The sequence below is a fragment of the Cavia porcellus genome, unplaced genomic scaffold (assembly GCF_034190915.1).
Source record: "Cavia porcellus strain 051 isolate PalLab524CR breed Dunkin Hartley unplaced genomic scaffold, mCavPor4.1 scaffold_2, whole genome shotgun sequence".
NCBI lineage: Eukaryota > Metazoa > Chordata > Mammalia > Rodentia > Caviidae > Cavia > Cavia porcellus.
Window position 1 is genome coordinate 95,321,954 of NW_026947485.1, and position 12,172 is coordinate 95,334,125.

At 46.5% G+C, this 12,172-nt stretch overlaps 1 protein-coding gene and 1 pseudogene across 1 annotated transcript in view; both read left to right on the top strand.

Moving 5' to 3' along the window:
• Btbd16 (BTB domain containing 16) overlaps positions 1-12,172 on the top strand; it is a 67,312-nt gene that overhangs the window by 5,857 nt on the left and 49,283 nt on the right. Inside the window, exons 4-6 of the mRNA XM_003479626.2 lie at positions 5,752-5,825; positions 7,703-7,846; positions 11,223-11,312. Coding sequence (XP_003479674.1) covers positions 5,752-5,825; positions 7,703-7,846; positions 11,223-11,312 — 308 coding nt within the window. The remainder of the gene's footprint in view (positions 1-5,751; positions 5,826-7,702; positions 7,847-11,222; positions 11,313-12,172) is intronic.
• On the top strand, positions 4,237-5,355 carry LOC106025596 (poly(rC)-binding protein 2-like; annotated as a pseudogene).

Sequence of the window (12,172 nt, forward strand, 5' to 3'; positions counted from 1 at the left end):
CCCACACTTTTCTGGGCCTCTTAGTGCCTTCCCTAATCAAAGTACCTTGCCTGCAGCACCACAAAAGCTGGGGAACTGGTCTGGACATTAGAAGAAGCTTTACAAATCCGCCTCTTATTTGTGATGCTGCGGAACAGGGCAACAGATACCAGAACGCCCTAGTCCTGCTGCTTGCTCTGTACCTGGTAGAGCTGTTAGGTTCAGTAGCACTGAACAGTTCAGCTCTACCCCTAAACCCTCCCTTCCCCTGCCTCCTTGTGACAGTGGGCTATCCTTAGCATGTGCTGATTGTGGAGGGTTCAGAGGCAATATGGCAAAGCGTTTTCTGAACTTCCTGCCACATCATGTCCTCCAACACGGCATTAGCCAAGGCAAGTCACATGGCCAGTCACAAGGCCCAGGGGTGGAAAATATTCTCCAGCTCTCTTTTGAGAGACTTTGCAGCCTAGATAAAAGGTGTAGACACAGAGGCTGGGGGTGAAGAATTCGGGCCAGTGATGCAGTATGCCACAGTGAGGGGAGCAGGTTTTTAATAAAGATTGTAGTTCTTTGTCTTCGCTATAGGAATTTATTCCATTTGATTGTGGGAAACTTCCTGGAGAATACAATAAAGATTCCATTTGTTTTGTATTTATTATTATATTAAAAGGTAAGTTATTTATTTAAGGCAATACAATAAAGAACTATCACTGGTAATACTTTGCACTTCCAAACATCTGGCAACTGACAGATGTCAGCCCCAAGTTCAGTGGTGGTCCGGAATTGTACCATGCAACACACACAAGTTCCCCAGAGCACCTATGGTTCTTTGCCTACCTCCATCTTGCAAGCCTTGTTCTTGTCACTGATGCTCTAATTATTGCTTCTCTCACTTGGGGGCACTGTCTGCTTTGGCTGGAGTTAGAACAATCCGGTTTACTAGTTAGTGAAGGCTCTTTCACAGTGGAAAGTCTGTTATCATGGCATATGCAGATCAATGCCCTGGTTGTTGCCCATCTGGCCACCACGTCTTATGTCTGTGGGCCTCCACGCCACAGCAAGCTCTTAGGCCATTCACTCAGCCACACAACATAGGCATCTGCAGGTTGTGACCCTCCTAGTGCTGCTCTCCCTCAGTGAGGAAAAGCTGACTTCTTTTCAAACAATCTTATCTTCTGCTGCCTTTGTTTCTGTAGCTATATGTAAGCCATGCTGTTTTGTTAGGGCTGCCATGACAATTATATGACATAACTGTAGAAGGGACTCAGAACATTGTCAGGTTCAAATAAACATGTGTCAAATACTCTCCGGGGTTGTCTGGCATATGTCAATGCACAATTTCACCTGAACCCGAAGATCCAGCAAAAGAGGCACACTGCTCAGCAGTGGCCAAAGGAAGGACAACTCCCACTGATGCTCTAGGTTGCAGTGCTGGGATACAGCTTGGAGCCCCTTGCTCCCCAGCTATTGAACCTATTTCCTTTCATCCTGCCTGCAATGTCAAGTCCATTCTGGAGGTGGGATGTGGCCATGCAGAGAAGTGAAGATGCTCAGGTCGGATCCCCAGATTTTTTACCAAGAGAAGTTCCAGAAGAGCTGGACTGAGCAAACAAGAAAGCAAACACTGGTCAAATGTACAGTAGGTGCAAGGCATCTCAGACAGTCACCCTTCTATTCTACCCAATCACCTCTCCTTACGGGGGAAAGGCTGAGATCAGAAGGCTCGCCCTAGGTCACCGGAGAGAAAACAGAAGAAGTGGGGTCCAGTTGCAGGTGCGTGTGATTCTTCCATTAATCAGATTAGAGTTTTATGTGTTCCAAGTATCAAACCAAAAGACCTGTGTGTCGCTTGCTGGAGGACTGCCCTTCATACACGAGGAACTTGTAGAGTTCTTTTTCCTTCTTCCTTTCTCTATCATGGTCATGACTTGAGAGAAGAAGCTCTGAGCTGAAAAGCACATTTTCAGTATCCTCACTACCACACTGTTACAGGCTATTTAGTGCCCTAAAGAACAGAGAGATACTGTTTATCCCTTTCATTTTTCCAGTGCCCTGAAACAATTCACAGCGCTCAGTCCACAGAGCTTGTTTCCACTAATGCTCTGGGTTGCAGTGCTAGGATAGAGCTTGGAGCTCCCCCTAAACCCTCCCCTTTCCTTCCTCCTGTGACAGTGGGCTATCCTTGGCTTGTGCTCCCCAGCTATTGACTCTGCCTGATGTCTTTCCTCTCATCCTGCCTGCAGTCAAGTCCATTCTAGAGGTGGGATGTGGTCATGCAGAGAGGTGAACAAACAGCAAATCTTGACAAGCAGCCATCACATGCAGGAGGCAGTGTGGCCACTTCCGTTGTCTGGCGTCTCTGGCTCAGCTGGTGACAGATGTCTGTGAGGTGGTTGAACTCATGCACATCACCCCATATTTTCCAAAGCTCATTGCCCCAGTGAGATCATGAACTCTTGACCCTGCCCACATGTGTCACCAAAGTCGCCAGAAGAGGTGAGGAGGACGAGAGGGTTGCTGGGCTCAACGTTAAGTAAACAGTTCACTCCCAGCACCTTCCTGAGGCTGAGTCACTTCCAGCCGGCTCTGGGCCTAAAAAGGGCAGCACGTAGCCAATATTATTCCAGACACAGGCTCCCACCCTGCCACCTCCATGCACCTGGCCTGTGAAGGCTTCTGGGATCAATGAGCAACAGCATGTCCAAGTGAACACTGAATTGCATAGACCAGATGTGGTCATCAAGTGTCCCTTGGCTGCTTGGTTTTCCTGGGGTGATCATCTTCAGAATGTCAATAGATGATTCCAATTTGGTTTCATTTGCTTCCTCAACATGTTGAGTGTGCACTGTTTGTGGAAAAGCATGTATGTTGTCATTCATTCTTTCAGGAAGTCTTTACTAAGCACCTGCATGATGGGGCTGCAGTGGTAAACAACGCCCTGTCCGTCATGAAGAGGACATGTGGATAAATGGGAGTTTCAACAGGGATAATGGGGGGTGGGCAGCTTTCCCAAAAAAAGAAAATTGAAACTTATCCTGAAGAGAGAGTAAAAGCTGGCCAAAAAAGTGGGGGGGGGGGCAGTGGAAGGGCAGTAAATCTCTCCAGCGCTGGGAGCAGGTTGAGAATATAGAAAAGTCCTGGAACTGGGAGCAGGAAGACTGAGGATACAGAGTTAGGCTGGGCTTGTTAGATGTGTCAAGATGTTTGGGCTTCCCCCAGGACACTGGGGAGATGGTGAAGAATTCTTTGCAGGAGAGAAGCAAAACCAGATCTGTGTTCTGTGTGAGGGGCCAGAGAGACCAGTTGTCTTGGTTACTTTTCTCTCCTTGCTGAGATGAAAAATCAAACACCCCAAATTAAAGGATGGAAGGTTAATTTAGCTCACAATTCATAGAGGTTTCAGTCCATAATCAGCTGGCACCAAGGTGGGATGGCATGGCAGATGGACAACAGTTCATGATGGCAGAAGACATCCCCCTTATGTTGTATGCAGGCTACCAGCCCTAGGGCAGGTGTAGCACTCATGCCCCCAATCCCAGCTCTAGAAAATGAACCAATCCAAAACTTCAGCTACATTGAAAAGCCTGCCCCTCTTGACAGCATGAGCCTTAGGGAGGACAGCCAGACATAAACCACAACACCAGTTATGATCGGGGAAAGAGGATGATAATTCAGACAAAGGAATAAACACATGAACAAATTCATGCACAAGTCTGAGAATATTTTATCAGATGGTGGAATGTGGTCATATGTGACAGTGTTCAGTAGGATGGCTTGGAAACCTCAGGGCTGGTGGAGTCGTTTCCTGAAACAGGCACCTGAGTAGAGGAACAGCGACCTAGCGTACTGTTCAGAGAGTGGTTTTTGGGTACATTGAGATGAAGGACTGAATGATTACTAAATGAAATTGTTGGTGAGTTAGTGTCTCAGACATGGAGACCAGCAGAGGCAGCAGTTGGAACAGCTATAGCCTGCAACCTCTCCTGCCCGCCCTCTACTGCCCTCCACCCTCCCCAGGGTCTCTTTCCCCTTCCTCCTCCTCCTCTCCTCCTCCTCCTTCATTTCCCCTCCTCCTGCTCCTGCCCACGGGTACCTCCCTTGCCTTCCCACCCACCCCTACTGTTCTACCGCCAACCTCCCCCTCTTGCCCTTCCTGCCCACTCCCCTTTTCCCCTCAGTAGCCTTGTGCCTGCAGTTTTTGGCTTTGACCCCCACCAGTAACCAAAGACTTGACCACTCAGGAAGTCCATACTCAACATGGACAACAGTGAGACTGAAGGAGGATTAAATGCCACTCTCACCATCTGGTTACTTATGCATGGAAAGGAAGTTGGCAGTATCTTTGGAAAGAAAGGAGAGTCAGATAAGAAAATGTGCAAAGAGAGTGGTGAGGGTATCAGCATCTCAGGAGGGAACTGTACTGAGTGAATTATTGCTCTGGCTGGACTTACTAAAGCCATCTTCAAAACCTTTGCTATGATCATTGACAAACTGGAAGAGGACATCAGCAACTCTATGACCAAAAGCACAGTGCCAGTAGACCCCTGGCCACTCTGAGGCTGGTGGTCCCTGCTAGTAAATGCAGCTGTCTCATTGGAAAAGGTGGTTGCAAGATCAAGGAAATATGAGAGAGGACCAGGGGCTCTGGTCCAAGTGGAGGGAGACATGCTCCCCAACTCAACTGAGCGGGCCATCACTATTGCTGGCATCCTGCAATCCATCATTGAGCTTGTCAGACAGATCTGAGTGGTCATGTTGGAGGCTGCCCTGAAGGGCGTGATTATCCCTTACTGGCCCAAGCCATCAAATTCTCCAGTCATTTTTCCTGGTGTCAGGCCTATACCATTCAAGGACAGTATGCCATTCCACAGCCAGACCTGACCAAGCTGCACCAGTTCGCAATGCAAGTCTCATTTTCCCATGATGCATGGCAACACCAGATTCAGTGGCATTGAATCCAGCTCTCCAGAGGTGAAAGGCTACTAGGCAGGTTTGAATGCATCTGCTCAGATTACTTCTCATGAACTCATCATTCCACACGATTTGATTGGTTGCATAACTGGCCAGCAAGGAGCCAAATCAGATATGTCAGATGTCTGGGGCACAGATCAAAATTGCAAACGCAGTGAAAAAATCTACTGATAGGCAGGTTACCATCGCTGGATCTGCTGCCAGCATAGCCTGGCTCAGTAGCTAATCAATACCAGGCTTTCCTCAGAGACAGGTGGCACAGGGAGCAGCTAGAACAATGCAGAGTCATCCATAACCCTGTCTGCTGTTTACCACCACCCGTGATCCTTCTGTGTAGTTTCTAAACAGTCAGCGATTCCAGATTTTAAATAGTTTGTAAATTTTCAGTTTCTACACACTTTATCATCCACTCATGATTTTTTAATTAAAGCATTTTAATTCCTTTTTTTTTTAGAAAAATAAATGGGCAGAACACTCTATTCTTTTTCCCAGCAGGTGTTTATTGATTGCCTACTGTAGATCATTGCTTTTGACACTTCCCTTTGGAAGTATGAGGGGACCTCAAACATCTCCTTTGATAAGGCTTACCACAAACTAGAAACAGAAATCAGTGCTTGGAACCAGCTGTGTGACAGCCTACAATTAGTCAAACCCACAGACAGCCTGTAAGAACTCTCCAAAGGCAAGATGTGAGATGCTGCTTGATGGAGATGTAGGAACACACACTAGAATGCTGTGTCTCAGGTGGGGAAAAGATGTCAATATTAACTCCTGGGTTTTCTTGTTTGCGTTTTTCTTAAGGGCATGCATTTCAAAAATTCAGAAACTTTTTTCTGAGAATTTCAACAACCCGGCCATCCAGAGTTCTGAGCCAGGTGAGTTTTTGTCATTAGTGGATTAAACCAGAATATGTCTGACCTCACAGACCCTTGTAGTGTTTATGGAAGGAAACCAACTCACTGACCACATCACTAGTCTGCAAGTTGTAATTTTTCCACTTTCCTGTGGCTAACGTAGAATAGGTGTCCTGTAAATATTTGTCAAATACGTGACAAATGAACCAAGCTTAGTGAACTTTTTATATGACAATGGCCACCATAAAGACAAACATACTTATATTGGAAAACCTGGGCTCTTCTTTGTCCTTTTGAGCTTTAGCCAGTCATGACTTGGATATTCTTGCCTGCACCTGTCCTAGAGGACTTTTCTGAGGTAAAACCATGAATCAGAATTGAGTCATCTAGCTAGAAAAAGTTCACTGAGCCTCATGAAGAGCTGGGATAGGTCCTTCCTTCCCTATTTCTTTCTCTTTCCTCCCTCTTTTTAAAATCTCTCAGTTCTTCCCTCTTTTCTCTTTCTTTTCTTTTAATTATTTATTTTATGTTCTTTGCCTCATCTTTCTCCTCCTCCTCCTCCTCTTTCTTCTCCTTTCATTGGTGGTGTTAGGTATTGAACTCAGGACCTCACGCATGTCAGGCACATGCTCTACCACTGAACTATGCCTTTAGCCAAGTATCAGTTCCTTAAAGTAGCATTTTTGGGGATAAACCCACCTGTAGTGGGTGCCTAAGATCAGAAATAGCCTAATATATTTCTTCTCACTTGTTAGTGTTGACAGATCCAGAGAAATAGTCTGAGATCATCTCCTGACTGGAAAAGGGGTTCTGGGATTGATTTTTGGATATCTACCGTGTATTGGCCATACTGAAAATGGAAAGTGATATCCAGGGAGGGAATGTGCTTGACCCACAGTTCTGCTTCTGCTTAAAATCACTCTACTCATGGGATTATTTTTCTAACCCAGTATAACCAGACCACCTAGGTGATCCAAGGTTTAAGGTATGAACCCAGTTTCTATATCCTGGTACCAAACAATGTCATACAGTTGCTGAGTAACAGTAATAGTAACAGGAAGAAGAAAGAGACACCTAAGGTCACACAGCCAAACTAATGGCAAAGCTAAGAAATAACTAGATGGGACTGATGGTCATCTAGGTCCTATTCTGCATTGACATTTAGGGTTCGTGGAGATCATCCTTCGTGGCACTCCCTCCCTCTAGCTCTGTACTAACAGAGTGGCAGAGCCCTCTTGCCCACACCTGTCATGGCTCCCTTGGCCTGGCATGATGGATCTTCTCCCTGCCTTCCTATCAAAATCTATCCTTTTTTTGATCATCTAGGCTATCCTCAGGTTAGACTTCCCCCACATAAAACTGGTCTACAATTTGCAAAGGACATTTTCCACATTATCATCTTATTTCACACTTTCTGATGAAATAATGGATTTTCTGGAGGTCCCCTCTCCCAGGAGGAAAATGAGGTTCAGGAGATCCCTGCACTCTCGGGTGGCCCTTTTACTGGGTTGCACTTCGTTGTTGCCTTTCAGATGGGCAACACTTAGGTATTAATGCTCAAAAGTCCTCAACAGGGAACCAGGAATCATTCTGCTCCCCATCTGGCAATGTCTTGAGACATTCTTAGTTGTCACAGCTAAGGAAGGGAGTGCCACTGAGTCTTCCAACTTAGTCAACAGCTATTTGGGATGCTTGTCACTACCATGGTAGAGCTGCTTAGTGTCCCCCTCAATTCCATAAGCTCCTTGCCCCACTCCACTGACACCTAGGAAAGTTCTTGCTCTCCTCATCTGCCTAATACCTGCATGTGGCTGGAGGTGTATACATGAGCAGAAGTTAAGGTGTCTCTGTGTAGGGGTGTTACCAAGACATTGCTCAGCATTGTTTTCTCTCCTCAGATGTGATTCTTGAATGCCTAGGCTTCAAATGGGAACTCCACCAGCCCCAGCTTTTTCAATCTGAGACCTTGGCCAAACTGTATCTGGCAGCCCTGATACAGAGCACGAATCGCTCCCTGGGAGAAATGAACAAGACTCTGCAAGGTAATTTCCCACTGGACCCTGGGGCTGGAGTGATGAAACCCCAGAGTGGCTATGGTCACTCCTGGCAGTTAGAGAACAAGGTCGCCTGCTGGAAGATCACCATGGATTTTGTCTGTGTTTCCTCAGTTATAAGTGGGGTAATAGATCTTACTCTGTGGCTTTGAAGCCTAGAGGAGGAAATAGATGAGGTGTCCTGGAAGGATGCCTGGCAGCCATTGAGCTTTCTGTGTGAGTTGATTATTAGCCTCAGAGTAATCAAGTCTTATCTGGCCAGACACAATGCAGATTCTATTTACATCTTGAAGAAGAGAACATGAGCTATGTCAAGTCTTTTGAAGAGCTTTCTGGGAGGAAAGCATAGCTCTGAAATTTGTCACTTATTTTCTCTAAACATGCTGGTTAGACATATATGCATCTTCCCTTTCTTTCCTTATTTCTTAACTTCAAGAATTTGTCATTTTCTTTTTTAAAATACCTCCTTCTCAAGCACTAATCCTCCCGTGTCTTATACTGTTCTCTATGCTTTTTCTATGTATACGGTGACCTTTGTCTCTAGGGAGCAGGTTTACACTACCTCAGGCTGACTCACAACAAGGTGCTATGGAAAATCCGGGGTTCCCACAGCCCACCACTCTGCTGGGCATGGGACTGCCTTCCCAGGTGTGGCAGCAGGGCCCTGTTTTTCTGGAGCCAGGCAGGGAGCCAGAGCTCCCACTCCCCTTGCTCATCCTCTCCAAGCTGGCGCGAGTACCCACAGCTTGCTGGAGTCTGCATGACTAGGAAGCTGCTGACCCAACTCTCCTTGGCAGAGCTGGCAGGAAGAACTGGCTTTCCCACAGAACAGCAATAGCCCTGGCTCTCACTGGTGGTCTTCTCTGCACTTCCTTGGCATTTGTCCCAGTGACTTTTAGAGCAGGCCTGGACTTTTCCATCTCTCCTGTGCTCAGGTTAGAGCACTCACCAGGCCACCAGTAAAAGGCTTTTGAAACCTAGACAATGAGTACATCAGAAAGCAAGAGAGTCTGGAGGGGAAACAGGGTTACTGCTAGTGTTACACCCTTCAACAGGTCTAGTATGGTATCACAAAAAGATTTGGGGCTGGGGATTTAGCTCAGCGGCATAAGCGCCTGCCTTGCAAGCAGGCAGTCGTGAGTTCAATCCCTGGTACCGATAAAAAGGAAAAAGACAAAAAAAAAAAAAAAAAAAGAAAAGAAAAAATTTGATCCAAAGCCTACCTTTTCATGGCTAGCCCTGGCTGGAAATGCCAGTGAAGCAAGAACTTTCCTAGATGTCAGTGGAGTGTGGGCAAGAAGCTCATGGAATTGAGGGGGACACTAAGCAGTCCTACCTGGAAATGCCATTTCCAGGCAGCAATGATTCCTGAGTGCCCTTGACTGTCACAATTTTCCAGGGTCCCTGCCAAGCACCACGAACTGATCGGGCCCTGGGACTTACATCTCCAAGATTTTCTATGCAGAGTTACAGTGCTTCGTGTGCCTTTAACAGCAGAGGGTCTCTCCCAATTGTTGCTTTCGTGTCTTTAAAGACCTCTGTGTGCTGTCCCAGAGCTGGCAGCAGAGGACATTTCTGGCCAAGTGCTGCAGAGCTGGACTTTGCACAGGTTCTCACCACTGCATGATTTCTTTCCACCAAAGGCTGAGGTGCTGTGCCACCTGAGCAGGACATGGTCATTCTCTAGGATGGAGTCCAAAAGGAATGGCCTTCTTATTATTAAATACAACCCAACTGCATTGGTTTCGGAAGATCTCAGGAACATGTGATCAAATGATTTCCTACTTGAGTTGGGGGTTTCACTTAATTTAGGGGGAAGATTGAACTTCTGCCTTCCACTTACTCTGGTCTAATTGATACTTCTTCCTCCTTCTGTCAAATGCATGCTTAGTTTATGCCAGTTTAGATAACTGCCATCTGTAGAGGCAGACAAGAAAATCCAAAATGGTGATACAACACAGTGAGTAGCATTATCTATAGTAATACTAGCCATCATGTCCTGTGGTCCAGTGTGTTAGGCGCTCATGTGTACTAGCTCATTTACTTCCTCTGGTGGGGGTGAATCACTGGCAGGACTGTGCAGATGGGAGGTAGGCAGTAAAGCCCACGAGGAAAATGATCCAGAGCTTGGAACAATAACTGGCTCTTACTAGGCATCTAATAATCTTTGCTGAACAGGGTCAAGGGCCAGAGGTTAGTAAAGGTTATCCTGAGGCAGAGGGGTCTTTAGTATCTCTTTCTTCTGCAGTGTGATATATATCTTGGTTCCCTACTTGTATTACTTTTCATTACCTGGAAACTTAAGCCCATTGGTGATGGAATCTATTTATTTCATTAATTCAGCCAATAGTAACTTAGCACCGGTGTGGCAGATCCAGGGGAGGAGCCACTATAAACCATCCACATGCCTGTCCCAGAGGTGCTGGTGTAGTACCAGACTGTGATAAGATTGGTTTATGCAGAAAAGAAATCAGTTAGCAGGGGTGATGGTTTTGTCCTCCCTATGGGGTCAAGGAAGGCCTCTCTGAGAAAGGGACACATGAATAGGTCCCTGATGAAGGATGAGGCAGAGAGCAAGCCACACGCTGTTCTGGGAGATGAGCCCAGAGGACACAGATTTGGGATACAGTGGGCAGAGAGGTGGGGAAGGGAAGACCTTTATGGCCTTGGAGCTATGAATGGCACTTTGGCTTGTGGATTTGGGATGCTACCAAAGGCTTGAGAGACACATTTTGGAACAACTTCAAGACCAAGGGGTTGGCTAGTGACAACTTGGGCTGGCCCACCCCATCCCCCTGGAAGTAGCTGAAGGTAGAGGTCCCCAGTTTGGGGATCTGTGGGACTAAATGCCAAGAGCCAATGGGTGGACACCTCATTCATTCGTCCCACATGTCAAGCCACATTTATCCTTTAGCAGGCAGTCTTGGTGCCTCACTTGGTACCTGCCCTGCCCTGATTGCTCAAGTTGAGGAGTGGCTGAGTTTGACCCCAAACTGTTCACTTCTCAAGAGAGAAAGGTGGAAGAGAAAAGGGGTGGAAGAAGGAGAGCAGGAATAAATATTTAAAATGCAACACAAGTGTCAACACAAGTGACTAGTTTCATAGTGTACAGTGGCTATGGGAGATCTTTAGGGAAAGGAGGAGGCGAGGAGGACACAGGAACTACCTGTATTACTTTGAAAACTTTTTGGTAGTTTTGACTATTTGAAAAATATGTAGTTATTTTACAAATGCACCTACTAAATAAACCAAATACGATGCGATCACGTCACCACCAAGGTGGTGTGGAGGGTGAGGGGTGCCTCCTGCCGTGCCTTTGCTGTGATCATTGCCTCCACAGACTGTTCTCTGGTTTCTTTACTAGCTCAATCACCTGGGAAGACCAAAGAGAAATCCCCCTTCAAGAAGATGATCGTTTCTCTGAGGATCAATGATCCATCGGTCACCAGAGTTGGTAATGTAACACCTGTCTTTATGTTCGGAGAAAGCAGTTCTGAACAGGCAGTCTTCCGAGTCAAAACAATAACAAACAAAATCAACCTCCACAAGAAACAAGTGGTACATACTCCACATGAAAAACGCTGAACAGTGCAGGCAAAGAAGGGACAAAAGGGCTGGAACAACTAGGAAAACTGGAAAATGGAATGCCACTAAAGAGAGGCATGGCCATGGGGTAAAGGATGAGAAGGATGCAGGATGGAAGAAAGTAGCAGGGTTCTAAGATATGGCAGAAACGGAGCTGCCCTTCCGCAGCTCACAACTGCCCAGGGAACACGCAGGCCTGCCTTTGCTCCCAAACAGCTTTGGCCTGCTCCATCCCACCAAGGGCTCATGCTGGTTGCTTTCCAGTAGCAAAAGTCTTCCCCAGGGTACACTCATAGTCCCAGGTCACAGGATTGTGTGTTAATGCAATTGTGTGACATTGTATGATGACACAGGCCTATGAATTGCACTTAAGCACTGACTCAGCCAGTTTTCCACAGAGCACATTCTGATGGCACTGTGACACTATCTTGGATCACGTGGGATTTGAATTAGGCCAAGTCCATCTGGTTTCCAGCCAAGGCAGACCAGATTCTGAATGATTAAGTTATCTTGGCCCTTTCTAGGAAATCTTGACCCTTATTGACGTGCCCAGATGCCTAGGAAAATCTTCTGTAAGCTATATGTCTCTTCTAGAGAAGGAAATATGCCTATTTGCACATCACAGTGTGCACATATTTGGACAGTCACATTCTTGCACAGGCCACAGGCCTGGGTTAGAAAGCCCTCCTGGGATGCCTCGACCTCCAGGTGACTCCAAGGCACAGACTT